This window comes from Gymnoscopelus microlampas (assembly GCF_963454915.1).
Source record: "Gymnoscopelus microlampas genome assembly, chromosome: 4".
NCBI classification, from domain to species: domain Eukaryota; kingdom Metazoa; phylum Chordata; class Actinopteri; order Myctophiformes; family Myctophidae; genus Gymnoscopelus; species Gymnoscopelus microlampas.
Genome location: NC_139941.1, coordinates 53,564,193 through 53,588,310, shown reverse-complemented (window position 1 = coordinate 53,588,310; position 24,118 = coordinate 53,564,193). Strand labels below are relative to the sequence as shown.

The window sequence follows — 24,118 nt, the reverse complement described above, 5'->3', positions numbered from 1 at the left end:
CTCTCCATTAACCAGCTCTGAAATGAGAGACATTTCATGCACTGGAACAGGAACAACAAACATCCTCATTCCCTGAAACGAAATGCTCTCCCCTGTATCAGTTTGAGTTGTAAAAGGTAACACAGACTCTGGTACAAAAGAATCTAATGACCCACAGTCTGGTAGCACCCTCACTGGCACCTGTTTGTCACTTCCCATCACCCATACCAAACCATTAGAAATGAATGGCAAGTATGTGTAGCAGGATGGGCGTCTCCCACTCTGCCCATGGCTCATGCTCCTCCCACTAATCAGTGGGCTGATTGGCTGCAGTATTTAGGCAGTGCTCCTTCTGCCTGCTGGAAGTGTCTCCTCTTGTTTGGTGTGAGTGTCTTCAGACTGGTCTCTTTGACCAAAGCTGGCTCGTTGGGCTTCAGCTAAGCCACGCTTGCCCACGGCGTGTGTGGGTCCTTCCTTCTTCACAATGTATCAGGGCAGGTATGTCTCTATTGTTCAGCAAGTGCCGCAGTGTATAGTAGTTATGGTCATAAACTTGACAGTTTGTGTTATGTTCTTTAGTCCCTGTGTGCGGCTGTCTGTCCCCCCCCCCCCCGTCCCCCCCCCCCCAGCTGGGTCTGTGGTGGGTGACTGAGCCACACAGAGGTGTGTCTGTGTGCATGGCGAGGTGTGCGCTTTGCCCTTGAATGCATGGTAGGTTTGCCTCTGTCTTTTTGTTGTGGCAATGATTTTAACATGAGCACTATTGAATGGTAGGCCAACAGCTGAATGGTAGGTTAACAGCTGAATGGTAGGCCAACAGCTGAATGGTAGGCCAACAGCTGAATGGTAGGTTAACAGCTGAATGGTAGGTTAACAGCTGAATGGTAGGTTAACAGCTGAATGGTAGGTTAACAGCTGAATGGTAGGTTAACAGCTGAATGGTAGGCTAACAGCTGAATGGTAGGTTATAACAGCTGAATGGTAGGTTAACAGCTGAATGGTAGGCTAACAGTTGAATGGTAGGCTAACAGCTGAATGGTAGGCTAACATGTGCCACTTGTGTTAAAGGCTTGGTGAAGAGGAACACGCTGCTGTTTTACCTACTTCACCACTGACCGACACCTCATGTTGTAGGCTTATTTTAATGATTTTATTCTAATGTTGCGTGAAGCCCCTGGCCACACAGTTACAATGTGAACTGTTTTAATATTGTGTTGTAAGAGTCCTCACTAACTTTGTACTGTTCTCCTTTTAGGGCTGCATGGGGACCCAATGTGGGAACAGGTGATGGCCGCTCCAGTGGTAGTGGTAATCCCCCTTTTTACTTTAGTTGCTAATTCATTTTTTGTTGGTTTGATGCATGCTGTGGTTTATCGGGGTGCCGCTGCCCTGGACGTTCAGACTGCCACCCATGCCCCCCAGCATTGGCCCATATGTGTAAGCTACAGTATATTGCTTTGTTCATCCAAAATGGTAATCTGTACGTTTATCCCACTAGATGTAATCTCTTTTATTAATGATGATATTTGGTTGACTAAAATGTTGTTTTCAAATAAAGCTTTTGTACTTTATGCCACGCCTCTGCCTCACATATTTAACAGCACAATGAACCTTGTGGGGGAGTTATTATGTTATACAGGTGATTAGCATCAACAGTCTTAGGCTTCAAAGAGCGCCCTCTGCTGTCCTAAAGGCAAAGCCACTGGGCTGAGTGAGTTGGCCAGATTTAAGGACTGAACACTCCTTTTTCCAGTGTCCGTTAGCTTTACAATAATGACACAAACTCACTGATTTGCAGTGGTGGGAAAGGACTCAAATTATTTACTTAAGTAAAAGTACCAATACTGCAATATAGAAATATTCTGTTATAAGTAAAAGTCCAGAATACAAAATTTACTTTGTAAAAATTGAGTTTAAAAACAGCAGATCTACAAGCTTGCAAGTCGCGACGCATTGTGAGCTTGTAGATCGGCTGTGTATAAAATGGGGCTAAAGTGGTTAATGTATGTTTTGTAATATAATGACGTATATCTGCAAAGTAACTAGTAACTAAATTAGTGGAGTAAAAGTACAATATTTGCCTTGAGATGTACTGTAGTGAGTAAAAGTATTGGAAATAATCCAGTAAAGTGAAAATTCCTCAAGTGTACTTATTTACAGTACTTGAGTACATTTTCTTAGTTACACCACTGGATATTAGGACTGGACACTCCTTTTTTCAGTGTCCCTTAGCTTTGTCACCCACTGATTTGTCATGTGTGCCTGGTGTCACCCTGGTGTCACCCTGTGGCCATGAAACTCTGGTGACTTCTTCACAAAAAAATCTAAATAAACTGCCCAGAATTCCTAAGTATGACAGAAATGGAGAAATGACACTCCTTCTGGGGGAACAGAAAGAATGTGCAGTTTTAGCTGCAAAATATGTGGATTCCTGTCACAAGAAAAGGGACAACCAGTAGGACACAGATGTATACCATGTTTTACTTACACCATCTCCTTTATTTATGTCATTTAGTTGATTGTATTTTGTTACGTTGTTTGTTGTAATAATATAATAATTGTAATTGTGCTTTGGCAACACTTCCCCAGAATTTCATGCCAATAAAGCCTTTTGAATTGAATTCAGACAGACAGACAGACAGACAGACAGACATACCCCTACTTGACATAAGATATAAATGAACAGTAGTCTATATAATACTTAATTTTCTCAAATGAAGACGGACCACTGGCCTGGACATGTGTGCAGCCGGGTTTGGCTTGTCTTGATATGCTTCGTTGCGTGTGGCGTCGTGCAGCGAAAATAGACGATCTACAAGCTCACAGCGCATCGTGCTGCGACACGTTGTGAGCTTGTATGATGATCTGTGTGACACCACACGCAACTAAGTATCAAGCCTTTACTAGAGATGTAACGTACGGCATGGATTAAGAGGACAATTCTTTCAACATATAAAACGTTGTATTCAAGTTCAGGAGAGAAAACATGAGGCCCAATTATGTTTCTTATTCCTTTATTGATATTGTGACATTCCATTCAAACCAAGCAAATTAAAGCCAAAATCTAACATCTGAACTTCAAACCATTGATGATCAGGGGCCCAGATCCCAGGGGGAAGGAGGGGACATGTCTGACATCATGTTCCTCCAATAAAGTATCTTTAAATAAATTATATTATTTAAAATCTATATTTAATAGAAGCTGATTCCACTGAAGATTTTTTTTGTTTAAAGCAACAACAAAAAAAACGTTGATATTTAGTATGACTTATTGGTTGATATATTGATTCTTGTACCACACCTCAAGTCCATCTGTGCTTATTACCAAGATGTTTTACTGTACCAATTCTTAATAGTTAAATATTGAAATAGAATCCCAATCAATTGTACTGTAAACATTACAAATGTAATAACAAATTCTAAACAACTTCTTATCAGGTAACAACTACATATTCTTGTAACTCATGTCTTGCATTACCAATGCTGGCCAAATCAATCAACTACATGGCAGAAAACACAAGCATCACACATCCCACTACCCACTACATGCCTGACCTCGCAAAAAAAAAAACTCCCACAGACGTACAGTGACTGACCTGCTTCACACTGTCACCCGTCTACACATGACATCTTATGTCATACGTCCTTGTTAGTTATGCTGCAGGACCACATTGGAAACAAGTGTTTCATTACGCTTTAATGTGTTATCCTAGGTTTAAGTTGTTTTGTGATTTTGCTCGTATATTTTTTACCAAATCAAATCAAATCTCAAATGATGTGAATTAATGTGAAAGTATCAATGTTTGTAAGTCCTGCAGTTAAACATGGAGGCATGTTAATGTGTTTGTTGTTAAATCATATGATGTCAACCTATAATTAATTATTTACGTCATAACATTATAGTTTGTTTCATGCATTGAACATGGATTTGGTGTTTAGTTTTTGCCAAATGTCAGACAAACTGTAATCATTGTGACTATTATTAGTTAGTTTAAAATCCTAGCATTAGCTCTATGTTGGTGATATTATTGATGAGAAGATGGTTCCCTCCTAAGTTGTAATGAGATCTGCTCCCCTGCTCGTGATTAGTGATTACATATACATCATTACATATCATCATCATTACTTAATATAAATGATTGCATGTCATCAGTGTTTCCCATTAATTGCATAGACTGTGGCGGAGCACCATTGTTTAATTTGGGTGGAACCGGGTATACCCACACCTCAGACCACCCTAGAGGGTTTAGGTCCACCCTAGAGGATCAGGTCCACCCATCACACGGAAACAAAAAAAGGGTTAAACCTAACCCTAACCCCAACCTTTAACTTCACAAACACTATGCCTATAAACCTAACCTTAACCCTAACCATAACCTCACAGAAACTATGCCTATAAACCTAACCTTAACCATAACACTAACTCTTTAAATTCACAAAAACTATGCCTAAACCTAACCTTAACCCTAAAAGGTTGATGATGTCATCATTGTGCTGCTGTTACGACTATTTAAAAGCTGATTGGACACACATGTATTTCTTCCTCTCACACCCAGGTGTTCTGTGAAAAGACAATAGACCAATAAGAATCAGAATGTATTAACTGTGTGAACATGTTAACACTTTAGAACAACCTTCCCTTATAATAGTAAATTAATCATTCATAAATTATTAGTTTAAATAAATATGTTATTCATAACATGTTAAACAGTTGGTTAATGATTTAATGATTTAAAACTATGCTGTAAATAGTTAAAAAAACAAGTTATTAGTAAACTACTTAAAAACCTAACATCCCAGCACCCTCCCTGCAACTACAGTAACCATCAAAGTAGAAACAACTCGGTCCATTCAAACAACATTTGACCAATACTTTGTCAATAGTGTAACTTAGTAGGAAGGGCAGCTGAGTTGGTAGAACACTCTCCTTTGGACCACAAGGTTCTGTCTTTGATCCTGTTAGTGATGGAATGATCAGTGTTTTCAATGTACTGAATCATTGGTTCAGTTCACAGAAATGTTGTGTTCAAATGATTGGTTCAGATTTTGGCTGCATTGTGTCGTCTCTTCACTTTCTGACTGAGTCACCCATGAACGTCCTCTCAGGCTATGGGATCTAAACTCCTTCGTCATGTAAAACATGTTTATATTTGATTGATGATGAATGGTCCAAACTTACACAGTTCACCAAGAGGACCCCCCCCCTCCATCTGACCACATTGACATCAGTGTTGTCTGATACAACAAATCATTTGATTATTAAATTTGATTATTAGATTCATTATTATAAGAAATTAAGCAGAAGACACATGATGATGTGAATTCACACGACCGGGATGGTTTACGAGGATTGTTTCACTTCACACTAGCATGTTGTTTTGTGTATGTTTTATAGTTTTATACACTTTTATACATTAAAACTGTATGAATGAATACGTAAAAAAGTTTAGTAAAAAGAAAGAGGAAGTGAACCTGGGTGTGTGGGAGGAGTCTAAAGATTCTCATCATTGGTTGTCGGCACCAGAATACGACCTGATAGAAGAAGAAGAGAGACAGTTAAAACAGACACACAAATACATCCTATGTACTGTATTGTGTGTATTTCTCCATAAAATGCATAAATGTACACACAACACAACAACACAACAACATTAGGGTTCAGTCATCAGGGTCACATGTTGCATCAGAACAAATGTGAACATTTGACTCTTATTTAAGACTAAATGTGACAACATAGAACACACTTTGACCTCTAACAAGGTCGTCTAAATTGGTCTAAACCGGTTAAGGTTCTAAACCAATATAAACCCATTTAGGTTGTGGCTTTACATGTTTGTTTGTTTGCATTTCTGTGAGGGTTCCACATGTCATGTAGTCTCGCGTAGCCAGACCCCACAGAAAATGAAAAACAGCGACCTCTGCTTTTCTGAGGAATCTGTTCTTGAGAGATTACATGTCATGTGATCCTCTGTTGACCTGACCTTATTTCTTCCACTGGTAGTAGATTTATTAATTAAACATGTTAATGAAACATGTTAATTAAACATGTTAATTAAACATGTTAATCACCTCGTTTCTTCCACTGGAAGTAGATGAATCCAGACAGGAACAAGACCAGACCCAGAACCAGACCAGATGCTCCCATGGCCACCTTGTTCTTCACTGACTCTGACATGGAGTCATCTGATAATACAAATATTATATTAATTATATTATTACAGTAGATTAAAACACCTTGTTCTTCACTGACTCTGACATGGAATCATCTGTGTCATTATAGATTTGAGCTATAACTATTATTTTATACTTAGACTATTCAAAAATAGCAGATCTGATATTTTTGAAACAGAGACATTTGTTGAGACATTTGACAGTTACAAATGTTTGCTTTAAATATATCTATTAAAAGATTTGCAAACATTTTTCAAAAATAGCAGATCTACAAGCTCGTAGCTTGTAGATCTCGGTGCCGCACTATGAGCTTGGAGATCTGCTATTTTTGAATATCCCAAAGTATAAAATAATGGTTATAGCTCAAATCTAAAATGACACAGATGTGTTCCTGGATTGAATGGGTTAAGTAAGTAAGCCTTGCCGAGCCATGTGACCCATAGGGGGAGGAGCCTATCTCTTGATTCTGTAGCGTGAGGCGGCTTGATGTGACTCTAGTCACAGAGACTTACCCCCCCCAACCCAACCCTTGATGTGACTCTAGTCACAGAGACTTACCCCCCCCCCCAACCCAACCCTTGATGTGACTCTAGTCACAGAGACTTACCCCCCCCCAACCCAACCCTTGATGTGACTCTAGTCACAGAGACTTACCCCCCCCCCAACCCAACCCTTGATGTGACTCTAGTCACAGAGACTTACCCCCCCCAACCCAACCCTTGATGTGACTCTAGTCACAGAGACTTACCCCCCCAACCCAACCCTTGATGCTGAGTGCCAAGCAGGGAGGCATTGGGTCACTTTGATAGTCTTTGGTACGACCCGGCCAGGGATCAAACTCCAACCTCTCAATCTTAGGGCAGACACTCTAACCACTAGACCATTACCATTGATATTAATGCAGCATTTATATAAGACCAGTTCCATCTCTCAGGACTGTTCTCATACTTTACAGTCACTTTCAGCCCCTTCACTCCAGCAGCTTCTGACCCTGATGTAGAAATTCTATCATTTCTATAAATGTCTTTGTATCTGCAGCCATTAGTAAACTAAGATGATGAACCTCATCTAGACAAGACACTTTAAGTAGGTGAGGCTCCTGTCATGACCTTCTTATTAGAATGGTTACTTTTTTTAGGATGTTTTAATGTGTTTGTATTGATTTTTATTTCTGGTGTCTGTATTATTATTGTGTCTTGTTTTTAATTGGATTGCTGTGTTTCCTTTCTGCCAAATAAATGTACCCTCAGTTACAAAAAGAGAAGAATCCTTGAACCCTTAAAAAAAGAGTGTAGTGTAACACATTACAGTAGAATACAGTAGATTACAGTAACTGACCCCAGTCCATCTTGATAGGCGCGGTCAGGCTGGGATGTTCCACCATGCATGTGATCTTCTCTCCTGATCTGTAACATGCACACACACACACACACACACACACACACACACACACACACACACACACACACACACACACACACTCACGTTTTTGCACACGCTGATGATCCTCTTCAAAAAGCACAGCATGTTTTCTATCTGATGAGGTTGATCAGTACCTACGCACAGGTGCCCCCCCCCCCCCTCCTGCACCGTGGTTGGGGGGGGGGGGGGGGGGGCAATAGACCGTTATAGGCAATAAGATAAGCTTATACTGATATTTTCTCCACCTAAAATAATCATGACGTGTGTGTGTCCTCAAGTTGAATGTGTGTCCATGTGGATCTGCTCAGAGCTGAAGCGGCCCCTCCTCCCCGCCCGGTCTGGCAGTGAGTGAGCAGCTGTTAATTAGCACTAACATTAGGACAGATTGTGAAAGTAGACGATCTACACGCTGAAACGCCCCACGATTCAAAACATTGATCCGTTGATCTGTGTTATTATTTAGTTTTTTGGAGAAAAACAAAAGTTTGACTATTTTTGTGTAGGAGCGTGAATGCCCCGCTGGGCTCTCCTCCGCTCTAGTGTTTATTGTGTATTCCACTATTCCCTCCTCATTGCATAAAAAATAGGAAGGCAGAAGAAACTTAGTAACGAGATATGCACGTTATAGCGTATTCCTGTGTGTGTATTCATGTATAACACACTCACTCGCGGGTCTCTGTGTGCGTTCGTCATGCTTGCACGACGACGAGCTTGCTGCGTAGTTGTGTCTGGAGGAATCGTGTGTGTGTGCGTGTGCGTGTGCGTGTGTGTGACTTAATATTAGCCTACCAATTAATGGGCCATTTTCAGTAAGTGAGTAACACTCGTTTTATTTTTAAAGAATATATCTATAGGTGTGTATTTCTATGTATAGGTGTCTGTTAGGTGTGTACCTGGGTGTGTACTCCAGGTAGGAGTGGTACTGGTAGTACCAGTCTCCATCAGACAGCTCTGCAGTAGAGGAGAGACCAGAGGTCAAAGGTTCTTGACCTATCCACCAGGTCACCAGGATCACTTGAGGATAGAAGTCGTAGCTGCTGCACCTCAGCATGTGAGTGTGTTCACCACGACGAGGGGGAGTCTCTGACTTCAGTCTCACTTTGGGCTCCACTGGATAAATAAGATTATTATTATATAACCGTCATAGGAAAATGTCATTATCATTAATAATTGTACATCATCCAAATTAGATCCAAATGATCCAGAAAGCTGCAACACACTTGGTCTTCAACCAGCCAAAATGTTCACGTTTCCCGGCTCTCCCCCGTTCTCCTCTCCCTCCATTGGCTCCCAGTTGCTGCCCTCACAGAGTACAAAACACTGATGTTGGCCTACAAAGCAACCAAACGTATGACCCCCCCATATCTTCAAGCCTGATCCAACCCTACAACCCCTCACCCTCCACACGTCCTAGACTCTTCTTCCTTCTCTAAAACACCCTGGACAACGCTCCACACGTCCTACACTCGTCTCCCTTCTGGCTCCCAAACTGTGGAACAAACACCCCATTGCAGTCATAACTGCAGACTCACTCCCAATCTACCACCATAATCTGAAGACTCTCCTCTGTGACTTGACCTAGCCTTGATGACCTTCAGTCTCATGCAAAGGTTAAAATGTCATTTAGATATCATGTTAGATGCCAGGTTCATTGTAGACCTGCTATCCTATAGTTTGGATAGTTTTAATGTATATATTATTTATTTGTTTGATATTATACTGTTTAGACCAGTGGTTCTCAAACTTTTTCATGTTAAGGACCCCCAAAATGATATGTATTTGGCCGCGGACCCCCATCGCAAAATATTTTGTTCCAGGGACCCCCCAGAAGCAAAGATTTGAGTTACAAATGTTCGCTTTGAAAAATATATATTCAAAGATTTGCACAAGTTTTCACGATTTTTCAAAAATAGCAGATATACAAGCTCGGTGCCGCGCTATGAGCTTGTATATCTGATATTTTTGAGTAGCCAAACTAGAAAAGGTTAAAGTGGTTAAAATTATTGTGATGCTATATTAACACATTTTGCTGGGGATCCCCTGGAATCCCTGGTCCCCGGACCCCACTTTGAGAACCAATGGTTTAGACTGATGATAGGTTCATGGTTTACCTATGATCCTAGATTACTATTTCTATGCATTTGATGTATTACCTTGTGTTTTCCTTGCTTACTGTAAATCACTCTGGATTAAGAGCGTCTGATAAATGCCTACATTGTAAATTGTAACTGTAAATGTCAGTGTTTGGCCACCAGATGGCACCATGGTACAGTAGATTCTACAATAGTCTACAGTTTTCTACAACGTAGAATGCATTTATATAATATAATTTAAACATATTAAATAATTCAAAGTTACACAGTTCTTTACATAAACAACAATAAACCAAGCAATATCATTTTATGAAAATAGATCAAATGAACAAGAGAAACAAACAAAACAACACACATAATCCTGTAAAATATTACTAAAGTGATTAAAAACATACAAAACAAACTAGTAGAGACAATAATTAAAATATAAAATCAGGAGGTGAAATGAAGTGTATAGAGGTGTGTTTTAGCCTGCATGGTTCTTTTTAAAGTTAATTTAAAAACATTAATCCTGGTGTCTTTGTTTTAGGCAGGTCATTATATGTAGGTGAAAACACTCAGAAATAGATCTATATGTTTCATTTATACTCGGTGTACGATGGTGACACCACATGTTGTGAGCTTGTAGATCTGCTATTTCCACTGTGTGACAGCCTGTTAGGATACAGTATAAATCAAGAGGATCTGAAATGTTTCTCAGCAGATAAAGAAATATGTAATAATTATTATATGATCAATATTAACACCATTAATCATCTCTGAATAGAATCATGTGATTTCATGTTATAGTTTATGAGGTGATGAGTGTTGAGTGCTGCTCTGAGATCAGCTCACCTCTCTTGTTCAGAACAGAGGAGTAGTAGATCTCAATGTTGGGTTTGCAGAGTGTCTCTCGGTTTGCTCTGATCCCAGCCAGTGCTGTAGGATCTTTATTGATGTGCTCTGCGTTCTTCACACCAAACTCAGTGTATCCAACAAACTGATCTACTCTACTGTCCCACCTGGCCAACTCATCGCCATCGAAATTATATGACACTATGTACTGTATGTCCTTCAGCTCACTGGAGTTAAACACACAGCGGGTAGCCTTATAGAACACATATCCATCTGGAAATAGACAATTAAAAATGTCATTAATGTTCAGTTTTATTATCATGTGTATAATATCAACACTAGGCTAACTGCCCCCATCGGCCAAATATGTCTACTACATAAAGTCTAAAATAGGTTCAGGATGTGAAATCTGTCATTAGAATGTTTTGAATGTATATAGAATATCATAAATACAATGAGATTGAGCTAGCAGTTACATTAAGGGGGTGCACAATGTAGTGCCTGCATTTTTTTTTTAAATTCATTGATAAATAAACGAAAATAAAAAAGTACTCAAATGTTTTACTTAAAGGTAGGCTAAGTGATATTATTGGGTTAAAACAAAAAGTATTTTGTTAAAAGGTTAAAGCACTATATTGTGATAGTAATCATTGCTATAGAGTGTTTGTTCAGTAACAGGAGTCTCCCCGTCTCTCCAGCTCTTTAATAAACAGAAAATACATTTTTCAGTAGGTGTCAAAAAGTAACCATTTTAAGCCTCATTTTAATAGTGTTCCAGTTCCAATTTTTTCTGCTCATTTCTTAGTGTCATCACTTCCAATTTCACTTGTTTAATTTATATCCTGATTGAGTTCTCTATCCTGATTGGATGAAATTGGAAATGAAACGGAAACTGAAACGAAAATGCATTTTCTGTTTAATAAAGAGGTGGAGAGACAAGGAGACTCCTTTTACTGAACAAACACTCTATAGCAATGAGTACTATCAGAATATAGAGCTATTTAACACTTATTTTAACCAAAGAAAATCACTTACCCTACTGTTGAATATTCTGTGTAACACACCGTGGTTAAATAACGTGGAATAAACGCAAGCCGTTAGTGGGGATGCAGGACAAAGGAGACTAGTCCGTGGTGATAATGTTCCTCCGTGTCTTTATTTGTCGACAAGGAGCATAAAAGGTAACTGCAGAGGGTCCAGGATTAGCAGCACCCTGCTTTCACATTCAACAGGCGCATATATACTCTAGATTTCAAAATAGGCTCCTTGGTTTCAGAGCCCCTCCTGTCCTCATTTTCAACCAATCACAGGCTGATCCGTCATGGCCGAGCGGGCAGCCAACTGCGCATCTTTAATAGGGTCACACACAATGCCTTGAAATCAATTCCACAATAATATGCTTTCAGTACAGAACCACATTTCACAATTAAGTTTCATTATGAGATTAATACTCTGCACATTATACACTTTAAAATGGTACCAAGAATCATGTTCTCATTCATCTGTAAACAATAGTTACTCTATGAGGCTTAGGGTTAGGAACAGGAATCAATTCAAAGTGGATACTTTTACTTCTCCTGGCTTCTACTTTAGTTAAAATCACACAGGCCATAGATAAAGACTTTGTTCATTTTACTTCAGTATATGTTTTTACCCAGAAATAATAGTTACACAATCAAAGCAACTTTGTTTTTCATTCAAGTGAGTTAGATTCATTCAAGTGAGTTTCATTCATGTGGGCTTGTGGTCACAGGGCTGTTCAGACAGGTAGGCCTATGCTAAATAGAATACCATGGGGTCGAGCCTCAAAGCAAATGATCACAATAGAACAAAAGCTTTTCTTCCTGGTGCAAACACAAATCTCTTTTGTTAACCAAGGCGAGGTGTTTGTCTTTGTCTCCCCAAACACCCATTTGGTTACCGGGGCCGTCTCTCCCAGCAGAGGGTCTATTGTCACAACACAGCAAATGTCCATGTCCCTTTAAGGAACATTTTAAAGAACCTAAATTTAATCATTCTACTTGTACCAATTAAATAAGTCAAGTTGTGGCCTATTTTATGTATGATTATGTTATGAAATATACAGCATAACCCCTCTCAGAAGACTTATAACGTCTTCTGTAAATCAGAGCTTTAGGATATATTTCAGCACAAAATCATAATCCAAACCTCTGCCTGGGAAACAACCTGCAAAAAGTTAGTGTACGCAATACCCCTCTTGATTGTAGAATGGTAACCTATACAAATCAAAAATAATACCAAAACCTTAATTTTAAAATCAGTTCCATCTGCACATCACTCATTGGCTTAGTTCAACTGAAATATGTCTATCAACCAAGGCACGTTTGTGTCGCGAACCACATTCGTTTCCTCAATAGCTAGAGAATCATTTGACAGATCCAATATATATAGTCGCGGCACGCCACTCCAGTCGTGTTCAATCTCAATTTCTCCCCGAAAAGAATACGATCGAGTTCGCTTCTTGGCCAAAGTAGCGACTCTCCCACGCGTGCACTCGTGGGTCGTAATCTCTCAAAGAAAAACCTTGATCTCAACACAACCGGGTCAGCACATCACAACAATACACTAGAGACCAGTCAAATTATTAAACCGCCATGAATGAAGCACAAATCAAATTTAACCTTTGTAATAAAATAAAACCAAAACAATTCATCAAATAAACCAATTAATATCAAGCATAGTCTGTATCTCATTACAACCTGCAACAAGCATAATAAAAAAAAAGACATCATGAATACATTACGATATGTGGTTTACAGGAGGTTCACGCGCTTACAGAAGGAACTTCTGTATTTTTCTTTTTTCGCCTATACTAACAAACGCAATCTTCTTCTTGTTCCTGTATTTATGGAATGTTCAGTCATTGAAGCAAAAAACTGTTCACAGCTTGGGACAAGGGAAAAAGAAAAGGGGGGTTTGTGAAAATGATGCAAGCGTGGGGGTGTAGTGTCATTTTCCAATGACACTTACTGGGGCATTTCTCTGTGCTTGCAAAAGGCGTGTGAAAACTTACACGGATCGCCAAAAATCACCCCTCCACTGAGAGAGGGTATGGCAACTTGGTGGAATCTCCAAGTCCTGCAGATCTGGATCTGGAACATCTAGCCGTCCGCTTGACGTCTGTGGCTCTATCCTTCTGCCGTCGTGTAGTGTTGTAGTTCGATGAGTAGACAGATGAGAAGTTGACCTCAGGTTGAAGATTCACACCGCCCCTGGTTTGCAGAGCTGAGTTGAAACAGTAGACCTTCTCGTCTTTTGCAGTCATCTCCTAGATCTGAGGCCCCGTCCCCTTCTGGATCACTATGAGGCCACACCCTGGTCTCCTGTAGAGCTGATGGCGGGGGTAGAGTCCCTTCCTGGTGTAGCTGTCTCACTTTTGGCAGCAGGAACAGTGATGAGTCGAGGTTGTCACTTGTAGCCGCTGTCATCCCGTGTGGACCTCCGCCGACATGATTCGTTTGACCTCTCCTCGACACCCGGTTCTGACAGCCTGATTCCTCTGACAGCTTATCACCTATCCGTTCACCTCCTCCTCAGCATCTCCATTCCTTCCTAGCACGAGAAGATTTTGGAAAAAACGTCCCTACACTTTCCTAAGAAATAAAACATGCACCCCTTTAAGTCAATACACTCACACAAGAGGTGTTACTCATTCACTCAATTTAGTTCATGCAAAGGTATTAGTGTAGGTCACGAAAAACTCTTAATTAAATATTGATCTGGCCTATGAACTGGTCAGTTTGTTCCTAAAAAAATACTATGTCCAAAACCCCAATTTTAAATGTTCCCTTTTATACCTCCCCTCTTGAGACATAAGGCCATACTAATGGACATCATGTCTCATTAAACCCCAAAAGATCAGCACTGAAGTCCCAAAATTACAAAAATGTTATACTGTGCACTGTAGCAACAGCTAAGTTTCTCCACGGTGTCTCAGTACTGACAACAATTTACCATTCGTGTATGACGCTCACCGAACCAGTTTACTGGATCTGTCCCAATCCACACCTTACTGGGAAAAATGGCCAAACAATTTAGTCCTAATTATTCTTATTATCGTACATAGACCTATAGCTATACTCGAAACGAGCAGGAAAAAATACCAGTGTCAAAAAAACTAACAGCATCTCTAGCTCCTTTCAACAAACCATCCTATACTAGGTTAAAACTTTGTCAAATTTAGTCAACCACCTGAAAGCATATTAGACTCTATGCTAAATCTCAATTAGAATATGGACAGTGATCACTATTATATTTCAAAATAGGTAGAAACTAAAATCGTGGCTTCGCTTTTTTTTTTTTTTTTTTTTTTCAATGGTGACTCAGGGTTTTCTTTTCTTGTCAACAACGGTTCATGTATTCCATCATTGCCCTACGTCACCTGTTCCAATATGTCCAGCTAAAGTAATGTCTCTGTACGTTTCAACTTTTGAAATGTCTCTAGCCATATATCTTCTTGTCATCCATACGGCAGGGAGCAATAACTGAAGTGGGTTGCCCGGATAGTGGACAATGTCGTGCAAAATGAGTCTTCTGACCACATGTGAAGCAGCCTGCATAATCGGGAAGAGCTGTGTTCCTCGGCCCAGGATTTCTGTATGCCAGTCTTGACCGATATGGATACTGTCGTGTAGGTACAGAGGCTGCAGCATATGGCACAGATTCTGAATCATCCGATTGTATGTAAGGGGTGAGAGTCTGCTGTGGTGCAGACTGGTAGCCATCTGGATGGGGGACCCGCTGTTGATGAACTATGTGCCCCTGCTGCACACAGTCAGGGAGTCGCCAGGTGGGACTGAAACCTGGTAAAATCTGTGGGGTACCTTGTAGAAGAGCTGGGGCTGACCGTGGAGCAATGGGGTTGACAGCCGGTGGTGTCTGGTTACACTGCCGCCAGGAATGTCCATGTCTCTGACAGATGTAGCACGGCCCTCTGACGGGACTTTCATGATGTCGTCGTAACGGCTTTGGGCTTGCCTGTCTGTCACCTGCTTCCTGGGCACCTGCTGTACCTCTGCTCTTCGGGTCTGGTCTCGCCAAATCAACCACTGCTCCAGCTCCCAGCCCGTCTCGTAGTCCATTGTCACTGCAATGCCCTGTGTCCAGGGCTGACAATTGGTCGATAGGTTTCTCACCCGGTGATACAATGAGATCAGAAGATGCAGCGCTCCTCTCAGCTGGTCCTGGGCGTACCTGCGCGGTTGTCATCCTGGTTTGGCATCTCTCATAAGCCTCAGTTAATTTTCTACCCTTTTTGAAAAACAATTTAAATACTGTATTCTCCTTTGCCTTTGTGTCTGAGCAATCCTTCTGATATGCTCTAGCAAGCATTCCGAATGTGTCAATAATTTTTGGGTCAAATATGCTGTCTTGTGGCCAAGGATTTGAAGGGTGCAACAACTTGTTCTCCCATATTCCCAAAATTTTGCTGATCACATCAATAAAAGAATCCTCTTGTTGCAAGGAGTGTTTCTGCTGTACCGATACCATAATCGTTGATCAAATATCCAACTGATATTAAACCACAATTATTATCACGTTACTCCAACCTCTATAGGTATTCCCCTCTGGAATCAGATTTTACTTACACTATACTATGTTTTATATCAATTTTTTCTTCTAAAAATCACACACAAATCATAAATGTCTCGAGTCCACAACGGACCTCTGTCAGTTTCTTAAGAACAGTTTTGAAGGAGAAATAATATGGGAATATTATAATGCAAGTGTGAGGTGTCTGTACCACTTAACACACATGTGAGTCAACCCAATAGTGTTGCTCCTATATCCTAAGTATGCCAAATCAAATATAGAACAAATGTATTGAATTCATATAAATTTGTAAGTCTGGTCAATACGTTACTTTAATCCCAGACATGAACCGTCCTCTATTAGCCAGGACTGGAAACAACTCAACCGAATTTGGCGCTCCCCTCCCACGGAAAACTATGAACAGACATGAACGGATTAAATTAGACACAATACAGACAAACAACATTAATCCAGCATACTTAACAGTGAACTTACACACAAGAAACACCATAGAATACCAATAGGCTGAATAACTGGTTAGACAAAGACTGTTAAAAGAAAGGATAACTCCTAAAAGTTAGAAATGTTAAAGTACAAAAAAACACAGAACCTCTCAAACTTCTCATTCATACAGTGTGCATGCAACCTTTTTGTCTACCCCTAGGTGAAGTCAGTCCAGGTGTTTGGATGCGTCAACCACTGGAAGGGGCAGGTTCATAAAATAGGAACCACTCCCACTGCAAGATGCGTCACCAGACACTAACCTAAATATATCTCTTAACCACCAGAGCGCGATAATCGACAAACTAAAATGATAACACAATGTTCTGTAGTTCTGAGTTCTACCACTGTGGTGGAAAACTACAACTCCCAAACTGTCTACTTGAATTAATAAACTAAAATTGAATTCACTTTAGCAAAATAAGAATCACCAATATCTCCCCGTTGCAACAATTCAGACGCTTTTTGGAATAAGCCCCCAAACCCCTGCAATTAGAAAGATTGAGAAACTTCTACTTAATCGTCCTCCTTTTTAGCCTTTTATTATAACCAAACCCTAAATACCCCCCTCTGTATTCAATCACAAATATAAGCATCACTTACGATCCAGTAACCAACCAAAATGTAACACTTCCATGAATTAAAACACACAGATCGTATCACACCTATAGTTTGACTATAATTAACATGATTTGTCCACATGTCGCTACAAAACGTCACCCCAATAGTCGACCCTTAGTATTATCAAAAAAATAACAATGACCCCGTCGAGTCCCCTAGCGTCCTAGGTTTGCTGTTTCTCAGAAAAATAGCCATACGTCAATAAGGAGGAACAAATTTATAGTACTTAAACATTTAGTTAAATTAAATCTGTCGTGTATAAAACACAAAACGGACCGAATTCAAATCTTTTTAACAAATCTTTTCCTTTATATTATCTTAGTATTATTATTATCGTAATACTAAACACCATACTTTAGCACGAATTGAAATAATTATAATTAATCTACTCCTACATGCCATTATTACACTAACAATTATTTTCGTCCCTTTTTTCAACTATATTTAACACTCCAAAAAGATCATCTTCATTGATTTTAGGCCTAAATAATCATATCTGTGTAATTTCAACCTAAGTCCTTAGATAATTATTTCATACTATTTATTTCAGCTTCATCATCCCCTCACGACACATAAAACAATTGAAATGTGTCGGTAACGAATTCCAACTCGCCAATAACTCACAAATACAACCTATTTAAACATTTTACAATAGAACAAGCCATCTTCCTCAATACTGCTAATAAACTCCTTTCACATAAAAAACAACTTCAAACCTCAACCTCTTTGTCAAAACGTACAACTATAAGTGCTTCAAATCATCACAACAGACACAACCTTACTCAAAACATCAAACATCAAACACGTACTTGAACACACCTACCCATGGGCTAACAAAATCAAATCCACAGAACCAAATTATCTACAAAAATGGAAGTACTACGAAATCAAATAAAGACCACATCCCTCCTCATGCATAATATCGGCCAACATTAAATTAACGAAATACACTGCTACCACGAAAGCAGAATAAACCGCATAAAAGAGTTATTGCATAAATGTAAAAAGTGTAAAGAAATAAAGAAATCAAATTTAAACCACACAAACCATAGCCGTGCCAAGCTAATCATCTTCCCTTCTGCAAATAATCAGCCAATTTCTCGTACTTAGCATCTTGCAAACATATTAGACTCCAACCCCTATATGCCTCTTTGACAAAAATGGCAGCTGAATGCGGTCAAAACTACAGCGCCTCGTCAACATTTCTTATTTGTAAGGTTACTTGCTTATACTTCCGGCAATGGGTCTGGAATATATTCACTACTAACTGTCTCGCAATTGAACTGAAGATTTAAAGAACATCAAGATAATTAAGCGTAACTTGTTTAAAAGTTTGGAAAACGATTATGAGTGCAGTAAAAACAGCTAAAAAGAGAACAAAGGAAACAAAAGAAGATTTTCAGACTTAAAGGGAACCACAAAGCGACTCCCAAGAAACTACAAAGCAAGATGGCCGCAAAACCGCTAGACCACTGTAGCCAAAATACTTAGAATTCGATCTCAACACCAAATGTAATCACCAAAGGACAAGTATTACACGCCGAAGCCCCAATAATATGCCTCAACCGTGTGACTAAGAGAGGTGAAAACGATCGGGCCTACTACAAATCTAATTATAATAACCCAACAGACCAACGTGTACAAGCACCACACCACAGTGTAATCATGAATGGGATATGTAGAAAGAGAAACCTATTATTGTCGGTTACTGTAACATGAAGTCCTATGATATTGTTATAAATCCAAACGGGTACGGTAACCAGGCTAATTATCTTCCCCTCTGCAAATACTCAGTCAACTACCTGTACTTAACATCTTGCAGATATATAAAAATATATCCACTATTAACTGGCTTGCAATTGAACTGAAGATTTGCAGAAAATCAAGACAACCAAGCGTAACTTATTTAAAAGTTTGGAAAACGAAACAGCTCCAGATATAGTCAATTATCACAGGACATTGTATAGAAAAACTACAGACTAGCAAAAGCTAGTTTGAAAGAGAAAGAGGAAAAAAAAAACAATAACAGAAAAGATACAGACATGAGCTGTATTTCACCAAAAAGAGCACAATGGAAGAAGGAGAATTAGCCAGCCAAATTTACATGCTGAGAAAAGATAAGCCTTAGTGACATTCACAACAAGAGCAAGTTTCAGCAGAAACATAAAAGTGTTTGCAGAGCCACTTAACCAGCCCCAATCATAAACGCAACGCATTTCGCATGTACTCCTAAACAGAAACCAAACATAATTTCATCAAATATCATCTTTTTACTTCAGCATTCGCAATGCTATATTCCTGGCCTACACCAACACTTTCCCCAGGGATAAAGACCGGGCTTAACGAGTCGTTAAAAAACACATCGCCACTTTTTCATCCATCGCCCTTCACCTCCAACAAAAGTATCACCTATAGCCGAACGAACGATTCATGCCTCTTAGCATTCCATATGCTACTACACCTCTAGTCATAGACATTTTACGGGCGTCTAGCACTCGTGGTCTAGCGCGCGCCGATGTCTCCAAACGCCTGTACATAACGCTTAGAGCTTATAACCGGGATCCATGTAAAAAATAAACATGGCATTTCAAATGCCACACATAGGTATAACGGAGCTGGCTTATCCTCTCACACTCGGGTAACATCTAAAATGTATCTCTCTTATCCCTACACGGTAGAACACTACAAAATACATAACCATACGAATTCAACCCTATTCTGCTATACTACTCAACGATTTGACTCGACTAATTGTTAGACTTATGCCGAGAATAATATTCATAATCACAAGTATCTTCCATTGTTCCCAAGACACAGTCAAGGCCACGAGTGACCAGCCCTTACGCCAGCGTGCCACTATGAGCACGTTTTGAGGACACACAGATTGCCACTAAGTCCCCATACCATTATTTACAGTTAAATTTTCACGGGAAGGCTATAAAAGCGAAGCCCCAACTTTCAATGCCTCAGTTCTCAATATCGCAACAAGGTACGTTTAAGCCATATTACACAAGAGGTTCTGCATCCTCTTTATGCGCATAACCAGCATACCAAATTACACATGTGTTGTACTGCCGCTAACAAGCCGTGAGCCCATATAGAGCCCCTAAACCTGTATTATTGTACTTCAAAGTACCCATTATCCTCACGGCCTCCCCAATCCATACATCCCCCATAAATGCGCACGTTGCCACGTATGTGTACACAGAATACAAGAAAACAACAGGATCTTTAACGAGTACCCCCTCAGATAAAACCATTTCACAGAAATGTGGCTATAGTAACACTCACCGTTTGAGCAGCACAAAACTCCACACATCCAGAAAAAGTCCTCCTAAGGCGGATAGTTAAATCGTCTGCCGAACAACGCCAACTGTTGAATATTCTGTGTAACACACCGTGGTTAAATAACGTGGAATAAACGCAAGCCGTTAGTGGGGATGCAGGACAAAGGAGACTAGTCCGTGGTGATAATGTTCCTCCGTGTCTTTATTTGTCGACAAGGAGCATAAAAGGTAACTGCAGAGGGTCCAGGATTAGCAGCACCCTGCTTTCACATTCAACAGGCGCATATATACTCTAGATTTCAAAATAGGCTCCTTGGTTTCAGAGCCCCTCCTGTCCTCATTTTCAACCAATCACAGGCTGATCCGTCATGGCCGAGCGGGCAGCCAACTGCGCATCTTTAATAGGGTCACACACAATGCCTTGAAATCAATTCCACAATAATATGCTTTCAGTACAGAACCACATTTCACAATTAAGTTTCATTATGAGATTAATACTCTGCACATTATACACTTTAAAATGGTACCAAGAATCATGTTCTCATTCATCTGTAAACAATAGTTACTCTATGAGGCTTAGGGTTAGGAACAGGAATCAATTCAAAGTGGATACTTTTACTTCTCCTGGCTTCTACTTTAGTTAAAATCACACAGGCCATAGATAAAGACTTTGTTCATTTTACTTCAGTATATGTTTTTACCCAGAAATAATAGTTACACAATCAAAGCAACTTTGTTTTTCATTCAAGTGAGTTAGATTCATTCAAGTGAGTTTCATTCATGTGGGCTTGTGGTCACAGGGCTGTTCAGACAGGTAGGCCTATGCTAAATAGAATACCATGGGGTCGAGCCTCAAAGCAAATGATCACAATAGAACAAAAGCTTTTCTTCCTGGTGCAAACACAAATCTCTTTTGTTAACCAAGGCGAGGTGTTTGTCTTTGTCTCCCCAAACACCCATTTGGTTACCGGGGCCGTCTCTCCCAGCAGAGGGTCTATTGTCACAACACAGCAAATGTCCATGTCCCTTTAAGGAACATTTTAAAGAACCTAAATTTAATCATTCTACTTGTACCAATTAAATAAGTCAAGTTGTGGCCTATTTTATGTATGATTATGTTATGAAATATACAGCACTACCTTTAAGTAAAAGTATCAATACTGCAAAGTAGAAATACTCTGTTACAATTAAAAGTCCGGAATTCAAAATACTTGAGTAAAAGTATAAAAGTATTTGCATCAAAATGTACTTAAAGTACCAAAAGTAAAAGTACTCATTTTACAAAATGTCCCATTTCAAATTTTCAAATGAATACAAATCTCTTGAAAATATCAGATCTACAAGCTCACAATGCCTCGCACTTATCGGTTATTTTCAAATGGCCGATATAGGGCTGAAGTGGTATGTATGTTTTCTAATAATAATCAAAATCTACAAAGTAACTAGTAACTAAAGTTTTCAAATAATTGTAGTGGAGTAAAATTATAATATTTGCCTCTGAGATGTAGTGGAGTAGAATTAAAAGTATTAGAAATTGGAAATACTCGAGTAAAGTACAAATACCTCAAAATTGTACTTAAGTACAGTACTTGAGTACATGTACTTAAAGATGTAGGCTATACCAAAATCCATTTGAAAAAAATTGCTTCTCACTGTTCTCAGGTAAAATATTGATGTGATTAAAATGTGTGTGTGTGTGTGTGTGTGTGTGTGTGTGTGTGTGTGTGTGCGTGTGCGTGCGCGTGCGCGTGTGTGTATTCAACCGTTTTAACTATTGTGTTCATAGTATTCATGTACCTTTCACTGGTGGTTTCTTCAAGGCAGTGCGAACGGGGTCCAGCTGGGCTTTGCAGTAGTACTGATCACCCAAAGCTCTTTCATAAGCTCCTGTGAAGGTCATATGATCTACAAACGGAGGCTGAGGCTCCACCACCTTCCCTTTGTTGTAGTCTGCGTACACCAACACTTCACCATCCAGTGCAAACATCCACTCTTTATATGAGTCTTTAACTGTGTCTGAACAGCTAAGGACATAACTCTGCTCATGGAACACTGGAAATAAAACAAAGATGACATTAAATTCAACAACAAACTTCTTCACAGTGACAATAACACATAATCATCATGTTAAACAATCATGTTTGGTTCTTATATGAAGTGAAAGGTTGGATATTAAAAGTAGCTTGCTAATGTTTTTTATGTATTTATTTATTTGTATCATGAAAGTAATTCATAAGGAATGATTTATTTCATGATGTCACAACAACAGGTATCAAAATCATGTTAGATTTCTAGTGTGATGACGTCTCCACGCCCCGTCCACCCAGCCCCGTCATGAACGCGCGTGCATGTGCGCCCGGAAAATTGTGCGCCCCGAAAATGTTGCGGTTATTAGTGGTTTCTGATACTTTTTTTCGCGGGTTTGTGACGGATTTCGGGTACATAAACAACGGTTAACAATTACAATGTTAAGGGGCCCACCCAGGTTTATTTTTTAATTCATTATTATTTTTTTTATATATATTTTTTTATTTACATTGGTGCCCCTAACGTCATGGGCCCCAACGCAACCCCATTGTCTGCATGACGGTAGTGACGCCCCTGCGTTCACCACAGCGTCGTCCTTGATCAGTGTTTACCGTGCGCAGCGCCGAGCACACACCCGGCGTAGCGGTAATTAAGTACATTTACTCAAGTACAATTTTGAGGTATTTTTTTTACTTTACTTGAGTATTTCAGATTTTCAGTACTTTTACTCCACTACACCTCAGAGACAAACATTGTACTTTTACTCCACTAGGCTACTATTATTTGACAACTTTAGTTACTAGTTACTTTGTAGATTTTGATTATCATTACAAAATATACATTACCCACTTCAGACCTATATATATATATATATATATATATATATATATATATATATATATATATATATATATATATATATATATATTATGTTGGCCATTTGAAAATAGCAGATCTACAAGTTCACAATGCATGGCATAGTGAGGCATTGTGAACTTGTAGATCTGCTTTTTTCTAAAGATTTTTTTAACTTGTGAAACAGGACGTTCTGCATAATGACTAATTCTACTTTTGGTACTTTGAGTAATTTATTTTACCAATAAATAATACATTATAAATAAGTCAAATAAACCCCACACTGTAACATTTCTTTAACAGTTAAAATAGTACATTTTACATAGCAGCAGTTACAAAGAGGTATAGAATGTACAACCATATGTGTGCAACACTCTTGTATGATAAAATATAGAGATGTGAGGTTTCTGGAATCCCCAGGGCTCTATAATAGGCCCCTCCTCCTCCCTCTGCACAAAACCCTCATTTTCATGATGTATTATATTATATTCTCCATATTTCATGATGTCACAACAACGCTGTGTGTGTGTGTGTGTGTGTGTGTGTGTGTGTGTGTGTGTGTGTGTGTGTGTGTGTGTGTGTGTGTGTGTGTGTGTGTGTGTGTGTGCGTGCGTGCGTGCGTGCGTGCGTGCGTGCGTGCGTGCGTGCGTGCGTGCGTGCGTGTGTGTGTGTCTGTGTCTGTGTGTGTGTGCGTGCGTGTCATTTGTTTATATTGTGCATTGTTCATATTTGGTTTATATAATAACAGTATATATATATATAATGTACTTACTT

General features: G+C 39.4%; 2 protein-coding genes across 4 annotated transcripts in view; both read right to left on the bottom strand.

The window, feature by feature from the left end:
• LOC311044400 (H-2 class II histocompatibility antigen, E-S beta chain-like) overlaps positions 1-24,118 on the bottom strand; it is a 207,857-nt gene that overhangs the window by 118,977 nt on the left and 64,762 nt on the right. The gene's annotated exons all lie outside the window — the stretch shown is intronic.
• The window catches only part of LOC311043223 (H-2 class II histocompatibility antigen, E-S beta chain-like), a gene marked incomplete at its 3' end in the record, with an annotated part of 35,253 nt that overhangs the window by 11,044 nt on the left and 91 nt on the right, over positions 1-24,118 (bottom strand). Inside the window, exon 1 of the mRNA XM_084054400.1 lies at positions 24,117-24,118. This exon is cut by the window's right edge and continues 91 nt beyond it. Coding sequence (XP_083910526.1) covers positions 24,117-24,118 — 2 coding nt within the window. The remainder of the gene's footprint in view (positions 1-24,116) is intronic.